The following is a 19053-nucleotide window of genomic DNA, read 5'->3' as shown; positions in this document are numbered from 1 at the left end:
CAGCAATAGCAATAAAAAAAAAAAGCAGCAAAAAGAAGCATCAGCAATAGTAGTAGCAGAAGTAACAGTATTAGTAGTAGAAGTAGCTGCAGTAATAGTGCTAGTAGCAGTAGCAGTCTTAACAGTATAGCAATAGTAATAGTAGTAGTAGTAGTTACAGTAGCAGCAATAGTAGTAATAGCAGTAGTAGTAGCAGCAGTAACAGCAGTAGCAATAGTGGCAGTAGAAGTAGCAATAGTAATAGTATTAGTAGCAGCAGCAGTCTTAACAGTATAGCAGTATTAATAGTAGTAGCAGTAGCAGCAACAATAACAGTAGTAGCAGCAGCAGTAATAACAGTAGTAGCAGCAGCAGTAGCAGTAGTAGTAGATGTATAGCTGGCATTTATATAGGCTTTAAAATTTCCAAAGCATTTTTCAAATATTATCTCATTTTATTCTCACAACCCTGGAAGACAGGTACTATTACTATCTCCATTTTGCAGATGAGGAACTGAGACAGACATTAAGTGATCTATCCAGGGTGACACAGCTAGCATCAGAAGATAGATTTGGTGTTCCTGACACTAGGTTCGGTATTTTACGTACTACATCACCTACTTGCATCTGATCATCTAACAATGCTGGATGCATATAATTAATATCTAACCAGCAGCTAGCTCTTCATCTTGCCCATAAGGGTAGCAAATTCTTTTTTTTTTAAAGCCTAGATGAACCACACTTATATCATTCCTAATAGTAGTTTTGCAATTCAGTCAAAAATCAGATATATTTAAAGTAGTAATGGATCTTAGAAGCTTCCTAACATTACTCCTTCGTTTTAACTAATGAGAAAATGACTTGCCCAAAGAGAGACAGCAACAAAATATGACAGGATTGGGTTTCAAGGCCAGGACCTCTTGATTCCAATGCAGAACTCTTCTTATTATACTGTGTCTATTGAGAAAACTGGGCTTCAGTGGGGGAAGTGCCTTTCCCAAAGCCACAGGTAATAAAACTAGCAAATTCAAGAGTCAAACCCAAACCCAACTTGGATGGTAAACCTATCTTTTCAATCCAAAATCAACTTTGACTACAAAACAGTATTTCTTAAGTAGGCTTAATTTGCCCCATAGAGTTAAACAAGTGCTTTGTAAATTATATAAGACTGTATCAATGTGAGTTATTATTCCTCCACTGATGTCTTCCTCCAATGATTGACTGTGGTAGGGAAAGAACCCTAGGTTCAAAAAGCTAGGCCAAAACTTAGCTATCTGTTAAGATCTACACAAACTGGAAAGATTTCAGTAAACAAATTCAGAAAAACCTAGGAAAACTTTTTGAATTTATACAGACCAAAGTAAAAGAACCATAATCAATCTACATAATGACAAAGAAAAAAATGAAAGACTGAATTCTCATCATGTCAGTAAGCAAGAAAGTTCAGTTCAGAGAACTGATGATAAACCATGCTTCCTGTTTCTCTGCAGAGAAGTGGTGGACTACAGGTACAGAATGAGGCATACACTGGCAGACTTGGACAGAATTTGATTTGTTTTGATTACTAGTATTCTTGGTAACAAGAATAGTGTTCAATTGGAGAAAGTGGATGAGTGGGGATGTACAGAATCAGTTAGTCTATTAAGGTATTTATTATTAGTATTATTATTATATTATTATATATTATTATATTATATATATTATCATATATTAATTAGTATATATTATTATTATTACTATTAGGTACTTATTAAGTACCTACAATGTGCCAGGCAACATGCTAGGTACCAGAGATACAAAGGAAGGTAAAAAATATCAGTCCCAGTGAAGAAGCTCAAAGTCTAATGGACAAAACAACATCAAACAACTATATACAAACAAGATATCTTGTTGTTGTTATTCAGTTGTTTCAGGCAGTTGTGTCAACTCTTCATGACTCTATTTTGGGTTTTCTTGGAAAAGATATTGCAGTAGTTTACCATTTTCTTCTCCAGTTCATGTTAACGATGAGGAAACTGAGACAAACAGGGTCAATTGACGTATCTAGGATCACACAGCTAGTATCTGAGGCCCCATTTGAACTCAGGTCTTTCTGATACTCTATAAACAAGGCCTAAGAAAAGTTTCCTCCAAAAAATGGGACTTTAGCCAAATATGAAGAAAGCTAATGAATACAGGAGACAAAAATAAAGAGAGTGAGAGTTCCAAGAACGAGGGATAATCAGGAAAAATGCTTGGAGTTGGAAGATGGAGTGTCTTAGAGGAACAGCAAGGTGGCCAGTGTCTTTGGATTGAGTAAAATGAGATAAAAGTAAAATGGAAGGTTAAGAAGACTTGAAAGGGACCAGGTTATGAAGTGTTTTAAAAACCAAATAGAGAATTTTATATTTGATTCTGGAGGCAAAAGGTATTTACTAAAGAGGGGCTTAATACAGTCATTTGTTTTCGGAAGATCACGCCTGACAGCCAAGTGAAGGATAGATGGGGATGGGAAGAGATTTGTGGCAGGAAGACCATCCCCCACACACCCCACCCCCAGGCATGAAATGATGAGAAATGATACAGATATGAAAAGAGAAAAGAGATATGATATAGATATGAAAAATTAAAAGACCACAAATAAAACTTTTTTAAAAGATTTCAAGGATAAACATGAATGTATAGGCATGTGTCTGTGCCTCTGGCCTGAAGAACTGCCTAATTTAAGAGCATCATCAGAGGGCTGACTACCAGGGAATACATTTTTCATGGAAATTCACTATCTACTAAGGAACGAAAAGGTCAAGTTTTGGGTCAGCAAAGAGAACACCCACATCAAGGTAATCATAGCTCAATGTAAGTATTATCATTATCACTGTTATCATTCACACTATATGTTTGCTTAGCAACCACCACTTATTAATGCAGGGTAACAGTCAAAAAAAACAAAACAAAACAAAACACTAGCCTAGGAATCAGGAATTGACCCTTGTCCCACTAGTCCCAGCCATTGCATTGCAGCACAATTGCAGGCAAATGTCTGAACATTCCTTGGCCTCAGTTTCCTGTCCTGTTATACAGGGACAAATCGTCCCTATCTGACCTGCTTTCACAAGACTACTATAAAGACCCAAGTTCAAAACCAATGGGCAAATTAAAACTCTAAAGTCTTACTTCACATCACTCAAAAATGGTAAAAATGATTTATTTAAATGGAAATAGTCAGTGCTGGAGGGGCTGTGGAAAGACAGGCATATTACTAAATCTGTTAGTAGAGCTATGAATTGGTCCAAACATTCTAGAAAACAATTGGAATTATGTCTGTCACTAAATGGTTCTTTTTTCTCACTATGTGGAATGTACCCAAGAAAGTTGATTTCATATTCATAGAAGCTGCACTTTTTGTGGTAGCAAAAAACACAGGATGGGGGTGGCAGTGGGGGTGGAGGTGGTACATGCCTTATTACTTGAGAATGGATGAATGGAATGAAATACTATGCCATAAAAAGCAGACTATAAGGGATTCAGAGAAAGATGAGGAAATCTGCATGAAAAAATGGAGAATGAAAAAACAGAGCCAAAAGAACACAATATGCAGAGCTAAGACAATGATGTAAAAGACAACTAAGGCAGTCAAATGAATTTATAGTGAACAAACTTGATCCTCAAATACACCATTCTTCTTTCAGTGGGTCAGGAAAGAGGCGTCTTTGTTACAAAGAAGGGTTCAATGAGGAAAGTAGGTATTTTTATGAAAAATGACTATGTTGTAAAAAAAAAATAAAATAAAAAGGATTGAATAAAATGATATTTTTAAAAGAGCAAATGGGAAAGAGATTGGGAGAATTCTTCCAGGGATTATAATAACCCAAGTATAAAAGGTTTCATTCCAGACTCAAACTCAATTTTACTGTGCATAAATGATAAAGGTTCAGGTATGATGATCACAAATGGTTACTCAGCCCAAGCAAAGAAAATCATAGAAACTCAGGGCAGTAAAGACTTCAGAGGCTACCTAGTCCAACTTATAAGGGTCATCTAATCTCTATTTGAAGACCACCATTGACAAGAGAATTTTTTACCTACCTAAACAACTTACTCTACTTTTAGACAGCAATAGATCTTATACTGTTTTAAAAAAAATCAGAGAGGAAGATGGGGGGGAAGGGGTTACCTTGGAGTTCACATCTTCCATCCCTGCTCCCATACAGACCACAAACTATAAGAACACAAAGGGCATTGGGAGATCATCCAGTCCAAAGCCTTCATTTTATAAATGGGGAAAATGAGTCCTAAATTGGGCAAATGACCTAACTATGGTCAAACAACAAATCAGTGGGAGAACCCATGTGATACTCTTTACTAGTAAGAACCCTGTTATTAGTGAGGAGTATGTTGTTACAAAGGAAGGGATTTCCATATCAGAAATGGTCATGAACTGAAACAATTAGTAACTTTAACAAAGTAGCAAGTTATAAAATAAGCCCGCATGAATCATCGGCATTTTTATATATCACCAACAAAACCCTTTAAGCAAAGATAGTGAGAATATTCCATTTGCAATAACATAGACAACATAAAATACCTGGGAGCATATCTGCCAAAACAAACCCTAGAGCTACGTGAACGTAATTTTAAAACACAAATACAAATAAAGACAGATTTAAATAACTGTAGAAAATAATAATTGTTCACAGGTGGGCAGAACCATTATAATAAAAACAACCAATTCTACCTAAGCTGTTTGTTCAATGCCATTCCAATTAAATGACTAAAAAATTATTTTACAGAGCTAGAAAAAAATAAAATTCATTTGGAAGAACAAAAGGTCAAGCATATCAAAGGAATTAATGAAAAAAATAAATAAAATAAGGAAGTCTAACAGTACCAGATCTTAAATTGTATTATATGGCAGTAATAATCAAAACTCTCTGCTACTGCTAAAAAAAAAAAAAAGGTGAATCAATGGAATAGAGGAGACATAATATATAGCAATAAATGATTACAATAACTTTGTATTTGACAAATATAAGGATTTAAACTTTGGGGATAAAAATTCAGTATGGCAAAAATGTGAAAAGCAATCTGGCAATAATTGGATATAGATCACTTATCTTACATGTCATTCACCAAGATAAGATCAAGATAGATAAATGACCTAGATAAAAAGGGTGATATCCTAAGTAACATTGAATATATTATATATCAGGCTTATATAAAATGAATAATTTTAATTATATTAAATTAAAAAGATTTTGTAGAAATAAAACCAATATAGTCAAGATTAGAAGAAAAGTGGACTAAAAAAATTTGAGGACAGTTTCTCAAATAAAGGGTTCATATCTCAAATATATAAAGAAAATGTTGTCAAATTTATAAGAATATGAGTCATTCCCCCACTGATAGTCAAAGGATATGAATAGGCAATTTTTTGATGAAGAGATCAAACCTACATATAGTGATATGAAAAGAAAATACTCTAAATCATTACTGATTAGAAAAATATAAATTAAAACGACTTTGAGATACCATCTCACTGATCAGATTGGCTAAAATAATGGAAGAGGAAAATGACAAATGGAGGAAATGTGCAAAAATTAGGATCCTAATACACTGTTAGTAGAATTGTAAACTGAGCAACCATTTTGGAGAGCAATCTGAAATTATGCCCAAATAATTATAAAAACTATGTATATTCTTTGATTCAGAAAATACCACTTGTATGGATATGTTTCCCAAGGTGAACAGGGAAAAAAGGGGGGGAAAAAAACTCCTATGTTCTAAAATGTTAATGGCAGCTCTCTTTGTGATGTCAAAGAAATGGAAATTGAAGAAATACCCATCATTTAGGGAAATGGTTAAACAAGTTGTGGTATATAATTGTGATGGAATAATTGTGCTGTAAGAAATGATGAGCTGGTTGATTTTAGAAGAACATGGAAATACTTGCATAAAATGATGTGAAATGAGCAGAGAACCAAAAAAAAAATTCTATAACAGTAACAACAATATTTTCAAAGAATAACTGTGAAAAAGTATTATAAATACTGAAATCAACTACAAAGGACCTAAGAAGAAAGGAGTTAACTACCTAATAATAAATGATAAAGAGAAGTATGGTTTTGTGTGTGTGTGTGTGTGTGAAATGATGGCTTTCTCTAATGAAGGCTGAGGAGGGAGGGAGACAGTTCAGAACTTAAAACATATTATAATATATAAATTTTATAATTATATTAATCAAATAATGTAAAATTTAATTTTTTAAAGAAAAGAAATGGCCAAATCTAGATATCACTCAGATTTCTAGGGTTTTAAAAAAAACCCACAGTTTTCTTCTTTTCTGTATTCAAGGTGGTAGCAAGCCACTGGCCTTTCCCCAAGCACCAGGTCATCATTTCCCAAGAACAAGAGGATCCAATACATCACCTATAATCTCCTTTCTCTGATTTACAGCATGCAGTCCTCCATTCCAGCTCGTCTGTTCTTCTCTGGTGATCCTACCACCCACTGTGTGTTCTCAACCTTTGGCCCTATTGCTCTGCCTTCTCTTTTCCTCCTTCCCTTCAACTGCCCCCAAACTCTAACAACCTCAATTGCAACAATGTTCAATCTAGAGTCTGAGGTTTGAAGCTCAGTTCTGTGACCAGCTACACTGCCACACAACAGGCCTTGGACAATTATCTGGCTTTCAGTTTCCTTATCTGTACAAGAAGTAGCTTAGACCAGATGACCTCTAAAAGTTTGTTCCAGTTCAAGATCTCTGAGGATACTGGGGTGGCTCAAACCCCACGTCCTCCAGGAAGCCTTCTTCATCACTAAGGCCACCTGATCTCTCTGCTCCCCAATCATCATTACTTCAACAGGGACTGAATGTCTAATTTGTACAGCACCTGAGAGTCTAAACCAGGGGTCCTTAAACTACGGCCTCTGGGCCAGATAGCTGAGGACGTTTATCCCTCTCACCCAGGGCTATGAAGTTTCTTTATTTAAAGGCCCATAAAACAAAGTTTTTGTTTTTACTATAGTCCGGCCCTCCAACAGTCTGAGGGACAGTGAACTGGCTCCCTATTTAAAAAGTTTGAGGACCCCTGCCTAAGCTCCACATCGTAGGCCCCGAATGTATACACAGCCATCACTGATTGCTCCCCAGATTTTAAAGCCAGAATCATCCTGAGATCCACAAAGCTCTGGATTGGACAAGATGGGCCAGAATGGAGGGTGGGAAAAGGCTGGAAAGTGGGGAAAAATAAAGACTCTGCGTCTGACTCTACTCTTCTTGGAAACGATGGTCTGGCCCTGTAACCACCTTGGGGAGAAGCCAAGAGATAGCAAGAATGGCCTTAGATAAAGAGGAAGAGCGAGCTTTGGCTTTGAGTTTAATCACATAGGAGTCTCATTCCTCCTCCCCTGCCCCAGACTATAAGCTCTCTAAGGTCAGGGCTCCAACCTGCCCCTCCTTCTGTCTCCCTTAAGGCCCAGACGAGCACCAGACACCCAGTATAGACTAATTAAATTGTAAGCTGACGAATGGCAGAACCTTCTCAAGTGATGCTAAATTCTCCCACACAGCAAATGCTGAGGAACTCAAGTTCAGACAGGACTAGAGCTCTCTAGTCCCCAGTTCAGAATAATGATGCAGCCTGTCTGGCACTGAGAAAGGCCAAATTACAGGCAGTTTGTGAGGAAATATCACTTAACACTTTAAAAGGTCATATAACAGGATGGGAAAAGCACCTAGGCTGACATTCCAGCTCTACTGTATATTATCTGTATGACTCTGAGCAACTAATCTCTATTGCCTCAGTTTACTCATTTGTAAAATGAGGCACGGCTGAGCCAGATGATCTCCAAGGTTTGCTCCAGCTCTAAATCCCTAATTCTAGAGTAATAGTCCAGTTAATGACTGCTGGTTGGCTTTCACAAATCTTCGATTCAAGTCAGCCTAGGAGAGAAGTCCCTCTGGGCAGAGCCCTAGCGAGCCCTCTCAGGAAGCTAGTTCTTCCATGTGACACAGCTAAGTGGCAGATGGGAAGATTCCCTCCTTACATGTGGGCCATGCTTTGTGATGGGCGAAGGACATTTATACAAGTTGTCTCATATGAGTCTCAAAGCAGCCGCCCTATAGGTCAGGGATTATTCTCCTAGTTTAACAAGTAGAGCATTTGGGCCCAGAGAGGCCTGCGGTCACAGAGCTATCAGCAGGGGCCAAATCTGGACTAGAAGCCAGGTCCGCTGACTCTCTAGCCAAGGCTCCCTCTACCACAATACATCCCAAGCAGATGGGATCTGCATAGAGGGACTCTCTATAAAGGAAAGCGTGCTAAAATTGAGAGTCAAGCAATCTGAACTCAAATCATTCTGACACTAACTAGCTGTGGGACCTCAATAAATCACCTTCCCCTCTCTGAACCTTGCTCTCAGTCAGTAAAAGGAATTGGATTAGATATGTAATTATTGAGTTTTCCTCAATTGTAAAAATAATGTCAATAACAACAGCAATAATAATAGCTAGCATTTATATAACATTGTAAGCTTTGCAAGGTGCAGTGACTCAGTGGAGAGAGTGCTGGGCCTGGAGGCAGAAGAACTGAGTTTAAATCTGGCCTTATCTACTTACTGGTTACATGATCCTGGCCAAGTCATTTAACCTGTCTGTCTCAATCTGATGAAGGAAATGGCAAACCCCTCCAGTATCTCCAGGACAATAAAGTGATACACTAAATGGGTTGCTGGGCCAGGAGGCATAAAGGTCTAAGTTCAAATCCAGCCTCAGCCACTTATTAGCTGTGTGATCCTGGTCAAGTCACTTAATCTTGTTTGCCTTAATCCCCTGAAGAAGGAAATCTCAAACCACTCTGGTATTTTTGACACAAGCAGAATAGAAGGTGAACAACAAAAATAAAATCATTTATGTTAACTAATTTTTTGATCCTCACAACAAAACTAGGAGGTAGATGTTATTATTATCCCAATTTGGAATCTTTGACTCATACAGAACTAGACTTGACTGAACAATAAAATCACATATGTTTTCTCATTTGATCCTCATATTAGGAGGTAGATATTATTATTATTATTATCATCCCAATTTGGTATCTTTGATACATGTAGAATTAGACATCACTGAACAACAATAAAGTCATGTATGTTATCTCATCTCATCCTCATTACAATACTAGGAAGTAGATGTTATCCCAATTTGGTATCTTTGATTCATGTAAAATTGGATATGACTGAACAACAATAAAATCATATATGTTATCTCATTTGGTCCTCTTAACAATAGCAGGAGGTAGATGTTATTACTATCCGAATTTTACTGATGAGGAAACTAGGCACAGAAATTAAGTGACTTAATCAAGTTCATCCAGCTTATTAGTATCTGAGAGGATTTAAACTCAGGTTTAAGGCTTCTTAAATTTTTTCATCCAAAAAAAATTTATGACACTCCAGGTATATATGAGTATAAAATAGGTACACAGATCAAACATTTATTGATAATAAATCACAATTTCGAGACTCCCACATCCAATTACAAGACCCCCACATGGGGGGAGTTGTACCTATAGTTTAATAAGCTTTGCTCTAGGTACTATACCATCTAGTTCTAAAATCTTTTAATAATAGGAATCTAAACTCACAGAGTTATCAAAACTTTAGTGCTCACCCCTGACTAACCTTCTCTCCCAGAGCTCTAATCTTCTTTATAAATATCAACTGACACCCAATGACAAGGAGTTTCCTGAGACTGACCAGTCAGTCCCCTATAGGACCTTGTAATCATCAGAAAGGTCTTCCTTACACTCAGCTTCTCAAGATAAGTATCCTCCTCCTAAAAGACAGGGTGACTCCTCAAACCTCCTGTAAGCTTCAATTTCTGACATTCCCCCAAACCACACCTCCTGGCCCCAAAAGCTTTCCCAATCAGTCCTACCCAGCCAGGAGAGATTTCCTCTTCCCTCCAGCTCAACTCATTCTCCCAGATGTTGGTGATCTCATCCTATTCTAAGTGTGGCAGGATCCCCTCCCCTCAGCAGGGCAGACAGAAGGCTGCTCAGTCATTTCCTCCCCCTTCCCCCCTCTTTTCCACACACACACACCCGCCCCCAGGAATTGTAGTTTCTTTTTTATTTTCTCTTTCGGGGTGAAGGAGATGGGGAAAGAAGTACAGCAATTAAGTGGGATGCTTAAGCTCTGGAGTAAAGTTACCTTGGGACTCGGGACTTAGGGAATCAATCATTCCTTCAAACAGTCAAGATTTCTCAAGTTCCAATTTGTGGTGGGAAGCATTTTGGCCTGAGACTTGGGATGGTTGGAGTCCTGATTCTGCCTCAATGACTTATTTTGAAGCCTTGAGTTCATCCCTTCCCTCTCTGGGTCTCAGTTTCCTGACAGTGTTGGAAGTGAGCAGAACCAAAACAATGTATACACCACCACCATACACCACCATGGAGAAAAAACTCAGGAGAGATTTAGGAACTCTGAGCTATGATCAGCACAGGGATCAACCATGATTCCAAAGGAATTATGATGAAGCATGATACCTACTTCCTGACAGATCAGTGATGGTATGTTATGAGACATACATTTTCAGACAGCACCAGTGTGAGAATTTGTTCTGCTTGACTTGTTACCAACTTTCCCACCCCCTATCCCCAATGAAGAGGTGAGAAGAAGGGGGAAGGGAGAGAAGAGCTAGCAATATAGTTGACAAAGAAAAAAAAAGAAAAAGGGAGGTTACAAGCATTTTTTTTAATGTGCAAAAAGAACAAGAAGGAAGTTCAGAAGAAAACACAAACAAGGATTGCTTTGAAAATCAAATGTTTAATTTTTTATCATATACCTGAAAGGAAAAGGAAGCTGAAAGTAACAGAGATGGACAGTTTCATATACAATTTTCATTTTCTGTTCTACTTCATTTATGGAAATGCCCGTTTTATTTGGTGTTTGTTATGTTCGAAAATTTTTAATTTAAATTTTAAAATGAACATTGCACTATACTAACTCTAAGGTCTCTTCAAGTCTTATCATTCCAGGTTCTAACAGATCCTGCCTAAATTCCTTCTCTCTGGCCTTCTCATCTGTAAAATGAGGGTTCTGGGCTGTTGTTATTCAGTTCTGTCCAACTTTTAATGACTCCATGGGGCTGTCTTGGCAAAAATAATGGAATGGCTTGGCATTTCCTTTTCCAGTGAAATAAGAAAGAGTTAAAGTAGACTTGCCCAAAATCACACAGCTAGAAATTATCTGAAATTTGAACTCAGGTTTTTTTTACTATAGTCCCAGCACTCTATCCATTGGGCCATCTAGTTGCTAAATGGTCTCTAAAGTCCATTACAGCTCTGACATGTTTTCTTATAATGTTCTGGGCTGCAAGACCTTTCATTATATCTTGAGGCCTCTGATTCCTCAACCATCAAATGATTACTGAATTCTATCCTATCCCTGACCTGAGTATCCCAACAGCATCTCAAATTTAACCTGTCACAAACAGGGCTCATTAACTTTCACCCCAAACCTCTCCTCTAAAATTTCTTACTTCTGTTAAAAGGATTAACATTCTTCTACTCCCCTATGTTGATCCCCTAGCTCTTTTTCTTCCATTCTCCCTCAATCTCCAATAATTGCCAAATGTTATTTATGCCTTGTCTACCAAATCTCCCATCTGTCCCTTTTTTTCTACTCATTATCATCCTAGGTCTGGCCTTCATCAGCCCTTGTCTGGATATGTCCAACAGTTTTCCTAAGTGGTCTCCTGCTTCACTTTCCCTTTTTCTCTCTCTAATCTATTCCCCTCATAGCTATTAAATTAATTTACACTCTTGAAGAGTGAATTTGACTATGTCACTGTCACTTCTTCTCTTAAATCTTTTCTATGAATCCCTGCTTTTAAGATAAAACACAAATTCCTGACTATAGTATTTAAAGGCCTCCATAATCTAGCTCCTGACTACCCTTCCAGACTTATTTCTTTTGACTTCCATCATACATCCTAGCTTGACATCCCATCTCCAGCCATTTCTCTGAACAGCCTGCAAAGCTCACTTCTCATTTCTGTCTCTTGAGACTTCCAATCTCTAGCTTTCATCAAGGTTTTGCTTTAATGCTCCCTCCAAACAGAAGTCTTTCCTGATGTCTCTAGTTGTTATCCAAGTCTCTGTGCTCTGAGAATATTGTACTTACTTGTATCTGTGTATACTGATTCTCTCCCAATTGAATGTTAAATTCCCTGGGAATAGGAATTATTTTCCTCCTTATGATCCAGAAGCAGGCATTTAATAAGTCTGTTATTGTTGAAGAAATCAAAATCATTTACCAGCTTGAGAAATTCAAATAGAATTTGAGGGCTTCATGAAGAAGCTGACCCTGGAATTAGGTCTTTTAGCATAAGGATGATTTCAACAGGAGGAAGGCATTCGAGGCAGTGGAACCCCATGAGCAAAGAATCCAGAAGTCAGAAAAAGAAGTTCAGGAACAGAAAGAATATGGAGGTTTAAAAACATGAGATGTTAATTCAGAATTATTATTGAGATCCTATGCTTCCTTAGGAACCTTAGGAACCATCTAATGCAACCTTCCTCATTTTACAGATGAGAAACACACAAGTCACTGAGACTTAGGATCACAAAGGAACTAAGTGGAACTGAACCTCAAGCTGTCCAACTGTAAAACCCAGAACTCTCTCACTATATCCAACTACCCCTTATCCGGTCTAACAAGACCTCTATCCTTTCTTCCTTAAAAAGAGTCTTTAAAAATCCCACCTCCCTTTAACTAATCAACTTCCTTTAGTTTCACTTGGCCTAAAATAGGAAATCCCCCTTCTGCCCTATCCCCATCTTTTATGGACACCTGTCACTTTTTCCTATCTGTGACCTACAATTAAAATATGTCCATTCCCACCCAAGGTCAAACTGCACCCATTTCTTGGCTAGGTCTCCACCAAAGGTAAAGAAGGCCACCATAATTCCCATTTGTAAAGCATTTTAATGCTTTCAATGGACTTTCCTCACCACTACCTTAGGAGTTATGGAATAAGTGGTATTATCACCCACATTTTAGATAAGTCCACATTCACAAAATGAGTCAGGGACAGAATCATAATTTGAATGCAGGACTCCAAACTCCGAATAAAAAAAGCTCTCATTTCATGCCATGCTGCCTCCTCTCTCAAACCCCAAATCTAAAAGGATCAGAGTTTTTATTAAATTTGTTAAATTTGAATGGAATTCATTTGCCCCATTAACCACTCTGAGGACACAGGATAACTTAAAAAATCAATAGTGCACCCAATGCTTAATTTAGTTGACTTCAAAGGATTATAGAGCTGTCACTGGAAGTGACCCTCAAAAGTCACCTGGTCCAATCCCCTCATTTTACAGTTAATGAAATTGAGGCCTCTTAAAAAAAAAAAAAAGTTAAGTCACTTGCCCAAGGTCACACAGATAGCATGAGAGATTTGAAATCAGATCCTCTGATGCTAAAGCCAGGGATTGTTCCACGGGAATATATAATTCCTCCCTCCCGGAAGGAATTGAAGAAAACTGCACTTTCTGCTTGGGCCCAAGAGTTAAACTAGACAAGATGGAAAAGTTTTTAAAAAGTAAAAAAGGAATAAGTTTATGCTTGATGTAAAATCATTAGAACTTGTCAGGCACAATTTAGAGAGAGGCATCTTGCCCACATGCAGGTCCAGGAAAGCAGATTCAGAGGTGGCTTCCAGCTCAAATTCTGTGACAATAACTGAGATCCCCTGACCAGCACCCCTCAGAAGTTCCCCTTCCTAACAGATTAAGGGAGAGGGGCAGGGAATGCAAGTCACAGCTGCTTCTATGGGTTCTTACTACTTGACCAAGAAATCCAGCCTCCAGGTAGGCCCTCAGCTTATACTGGCAGAGAGAAGAAAAGTTTCCTAATGTAAAGACTGGCCAAGAAGACTCAGAGCAGAACAGACCTAAGATAAGATAGGCTAACATATCTAGCTCCTAAGAACCTTAAACACTTCTACTCTAAAACTCTAATTTTATATTTGGGAAGGAAAAGAGAGAAAAAAAAAAAGAAAAAGAACTGTCTAATATCACACAGAGAGTTTGAAATATAATAACTAGGCCCATGGATTATTTAGATTTTTCAAGTCTTAAGTATTTCAAGGCATTCTCCTCTCATCAACCCTATATGGCAGGTATTTTCTCCCCATTTTACAAAGTCAATTCAGGAAGATCAAGTCCCTGGGACACCCAGTTGGAAAACGTTAGAAGTAGGATACTAAGGCTCTGTTTCCTATGCAAAAGTGGTTCTCTGAAAAAGTCAATTTAACAAGCACTTATTAAGCACCTATTATGTGCTGGGAATAGAGGAAGATGGAAAATGAGAATATGATTCGATCCCTTCCTTCCCCAAAGTAACAATGAGAGACAGGATGGAGTCCCAGGCTCAGGGCCAGGAGACCTGGGTTCTGGTTTCTACTTTCTACTTATTTGCTATGTGACCCCTCCCTAAGATTTGCTTTCTACATCCACAAAATAGGAAGGTTTGTAAAAGATGGTCTCTGAGGGTTCTTTTTCTGGGTGACAGGATTTTAAGGCTCTTTCCAACTTTCAAGGTACAGAAACCTGTTGAAGGCTTCTGTCCAGTCAGTTTGCAGAAAGTGGAAAGCACCTAATGTTTTCCTTTCCCTTCCAGGAAAGCCAAAAACACCCCTGGGAGTCAGGTAAGGTCACTGATAAAACAGCCTGAGGGCCTATAGCATTGGAAAACCCACAGTTTTCCTGGACTCAACCTGCTCAAAGCAGAGGGACTAGCTCCCAGAGAGATTGGCCTAAGGAAGAAAATGATCAAGCCAGGTGGCTCCCCCTTTACAAGCATCTCCTGCAGTCATCCTAAACTCATACATATGCAGATTTTGCCATAGAAGACAAAAGAGCCCAGACTATACTACTATCTCACTAAGTACCTATTAGGAATGTCCCAGACATACCTCTAATTCCACATGTCCAAAATAGAATTTATTATCTTTTCCCCAAAACCCATCCCTCTTTTTCCCCATTATAGTGCAGGGTATCACCTTTGTTCTAGTCCCCTGGGTATGGCCCCCCCATGTCTCTAGAATACATTTCCTCCTCACACTATCAACTCCTGGCTCTGCCCTTCACCACCTCTCCCCTGGCCAAATGCAACAACCTCCTAATTGTGCTCTCATATTCCAATCTATTTTCCACAGAGCTGCCAAAAGGCCAAACCATGTCACCTTTCTTAAACAATAATAATAATAGAGCAACAGCTAATATTTATATAATGCTTACTATATATGTGAGGTATTTGTGCTAAGGACTTTTACAATTAGTATTTTAAAATTCAGTGGCTGGCGCTTACCCTCCAGGGACAAATAAAAAACTCTAGCATTTAAAAGCCTTTAAATCTGGCCCCTTTCTTTCCTTTCAGCCTTCTTACACTTCATCCTCCTCCTATACTTTACTCTACTGAACAGCCATGCTGGCCCACTATGGTTCCTCATAGCATACCGCTTGATCAATACCCTAACTCCAGGCCTTTGTGTTTGCTGAACCCCACACCTAGAATGCGTTCCCTTCTTACCTCTGCCTCTTAAAATCCCTGTTTTCTTCAAGACTCAAATCAAACTCAACTTATAGAGGAGGCTTTTCCTCATCCTTCTAGCTGCCAGTGCCTTCCCAAAGGAGGAATAATTTTGGATCCTGTATGTACCTATTTATATACATGTTGACTCCCCCCTCTAGAACATATTTTTAGGGATTATTTGCTTTTCTTTGTGTCCTAAGAGCTTAACACAGTGCCTGACATGCAGAAAGTGTTTAGTAAATGCTTATTGATTAATTGATACAGCTAAACAATTTTTTTGATTGATAAAACTGTGTCCTATTGAGAGAATGACTCCATTCCTTTCTTCTTCTGAATTTTCCTGACTGATCCCTAAAATCTTATTATGGAGGACCCCATAAGCTTTTTATACCAACTTGCAAGCCTTTGAAACTAAGCAACCCTTCACACATATGTACGCCCCTAGAATGCTCCCTCCCACTTCTCATCTCCCAAGGCCAGCTCAAGAAACACTTATTAACTACCCGCTGCACACACAACCTGGCACTGAGGAAGCCATAACTTGGGTAAGACAGACTACCTGTCCCCACCCTCCCCTTGCCTTGCCCACCACCCAGCCCACAAAGCTCTTCTAAGTTCCAATAGCCTTTAATTGAGCTATTACACCTGTATTGTGGACAGGAGCTATTATTACACCTGTATGTGGACAGACAGCATGGCCTAGCAGGTAGGCCACCAGACTTGCATTCAAGAAGACCTATGTGGAACCCCACCTCAGTCACTTACTAATTACACGACCCTAGGAAAAACTGGATCCTCATCTGTGAGAAAGGGACCATCATACTTGAAGTGCTTTTCTCTCACAAAGTGGATTCAAATGAGATAATGCACAGGAGGCCTACCTGCTCACTTTTACACTTCAATTCCTTCATTTTACAGATGGAAAAAAACAAACCCCAGAGAGATTAATAGTCTGTCCAAGTCACACAGATAATTAAGAAACAAAGGGTTTGGATCTCAGTATTTTGAATTAAAATCACTATTTCACAACGTTAACTTATACATTCGCACCCCAGGCATCCCAAATGGCAGAGTTCCCAGGACCCCCTGGGCTAGGGAATCAAAGTGACACTGACCTCGCTTATGCAGCCAGCCCTCCTTCACAATCGCGACGTCGTTCATGGCCGCCAGCAGGTGAGGAGAGGCTGGGTGAGTTCCAAGTGGTCACCTTAATCCTCCTTGGAAGGACTGGAAGAACTCTGGACTCCCAAGCCTGGGTACCAGTACCAACAATTCTGGAAGAAATCAAGAAAGGAAGAGTTAAATTGGGAGTTAAATTCTGGGCTGCAAAATCAGGACCCATGTGACCTTTTAGGAACAGGCTTACAACTAGGGACATCGAAGACTATTTATCACACAAGGTGGCACACATATCCAACCTGTACTCCAGGATCACAAGGAATGCCTCCAACAAAAAAAATCCTTACAGACTCCTTAGCCAAAATTTAAGGAAATGGTCTCCATGATGCATTTGTTCAACATATATTTGCATATAAGCTACGAGCAGGCTACAGGCACAATCAATCTAGAGGATTTTAGGAGGTGAAGTGAATAGAATTCTGGGTGTGGAGTCAAAAAGATGTGAGTTTTAATCCAACCTCAGACACTTGTTAGTTGTTTGGCCTTGAGTAAGTCACTTAACCACTTTGCCTCAGTTTCCTCCTCTGAAAAACAGGGATAATAACACCTACTTCCCAGAATTCTCATGAGGATCTGACACAGTCTCTGTGGAGAGATCACATGATCCCTGAGATATAGTTAATTTAATATTTAATAAATGCCTATCTAAAAAAAAAATCTGGCCTGTAAATATTATATGGGCAGCCCTTGTCTTACCTAAATTTATATAACACAAGTCAGTATATATAGCAGGTATTTTAAAGTGTTTGTTGATGACTAACATTGAAATTTTTGCAAGACTGCATATATATACCCTATATCAAATCAGTTGTTGTTGTTTGTCCTTTGACCTCGAAGAAGATTATGACATCAGGGAAAATGATACTATGACATGCAAGTGAATTGGATTTAAGTGAGGGAGGACTGTGACAAGTTACCAACTTCATTTTCTCCTGCAGAGCCATCTGTGTCCAGTGGCCAGATATAGATCCAAAAGACTGGAGATGGCCCTGGCTTCAGTGGAAGATCTTGGCCTTTTAAAGCTAAGGTCTTCAGCAGGTCTCAGTTTGACTGAGGACCCACCCATTCAATAATTAAAGCTGGGTAGCAATTGAGGTAAAGAATGGCTCTTTCACCTAGTCAAAAAAAAAAAAATCAAATTGGTTATTCTCTCAGGTATGTGGAAGGAAAGGAAAGGAAAGAAGTTGGGACTCAAAAATTTTTAAAGAAAACAAATGTTAAAAAAAAAAAAAAGAAAACAAATGTTAAAAATTGTGTTGGGGCATCTAGGTAACACAATGGATAGAACACAGGCCTTGGAGTCAGGAAGACCTAAACACTTGACACTTATCAACTGTGTGACCCTAGGCAAGTCACTTAACCCCAACTGCTTGAGACACACACACACACACACACACACACACACACACACACCCCAAAATTATTTTTATACATAATAGTGGAACAAAATAAAATAATACTTCCAAAACCAAAATGTTTGTCAAATGTTCTCTCCCCTTCATCATCCATACTGAGCAGGCTGATCTCCCCAGCCTCATATTTCTTCATATACCTTTCCTTAGACTCTTTCCAAGCCCAGCAAAGTCTTTTTTTCTTCCTTTCTGCTTGTTGAAGTCCTAGGAGTTGGATTTATTCTAAAGAAATGATTAAAATACTCATATCCTTTGACCCAGAGATCTTATTGCTAGGTGTATACTCCAAGGAGTTCAAACATAGAAAGAATGGTTCTATTTACACCAAAATATTTATAGCAGCAGTCTTGTGGTAGGAAAGAACTGAAAACTAAGTAGATGCTTTTTAAGTGGGCTAAATAAACTGGGGTTCATAAATGTAATGAAATAATACAGAGCCATAAGAAAGACTATGGGGCAATCAGAGGAAGACTTCGATGAACAGTGGGCATCTAGGTGCAGTATTGGACAGAGCACCTGCCCTGGAGTAAGGAGGATCTAAGTTGAAATCTGGTCTCAAACACTTGAAATTTATTGTGTGACTCCAGGCAAGTCACTCCCAATTGCCCTGCAAAAAAAAAGAAAGAGAAAAAGAGAGAGACAGAGGGAGGGAGGGAGGGAGGGAGGAAGGAAGGAAGGAAGGAAGGAAGGAAGGGACAGAGGGAGGGAGGGAGGGAGAGAGGGAAGGAAGGAAGGAAGGAAGGAAGAGAAGGAAAGAGGGAGGGAGGGAGGGAGAGAGGGAAGGAAGGAAGGAAGGAAGGAGGGAGGGAGGGAAGGAGGGAGGGAGAGAGGAAGAAAGAGAAGGAGGGAGGAAGAGAAGGAAAGAGGGAGGGAGGGAGGGAAGGAGGGAGGGAAGGAAGGAGGGAGGG

General features: G+C 38.9%; 1 protein-coding gene across 2 annotated transcripts in view; it reads right to left on the bottom strand.

The window, feature by feature from the left end:
* AKT1 (AKT serine/threonine kinase 1) overlaps nucleotides 1-19053 on the bottom strand; it is a 128040-nt gene that overhangs the window by 96578 nt on the left and 12409 nt on the right. The window contains exons 1-2 of one of the 2 annotated variants that reach the window (XM_031953138.1): nucleotides 17651-17674; nucleotides 16670-16828 (exon numbers count right to left, since the gene is read on the bottom strand). In XM_031953138.1, coding sequence (XP_031808998.1) covers nucleotides 16670-16715 — 46 coding nt within the window. In that variant the 5' untranslated portion in view covers nucleotides 16716-16828; nucleotides 17651-17674. Of the gene's footprint in view, nucleotides 1-16669; nucleotides 16829-17650; nucleotides 17675-19053 lie in introns of those variants that run through there. The other variant, XM_031953137.1, reaches the window with a different exon arrangement.

This window comes from Sarcophilus harrisii, chromosome 2 (assembly GCF_902635505.1).
Source record: "Sarcophilus harrisii chromosome 2, mSarHar1.11, whole genome shotgun sequence".
In the NCBI taxonomy this organism is placed as follows: Eukaryota; Metazoa; Chordata; class Mammalia; order Dasyuromorphia; family Dasyuridae; genus Sarcophilus; species Sarcophilus harrisii.
Note: the sequence above shows the minus strand (reverse complement) of the source record. Positions and strands in the feature narration are given on the sequence as shown.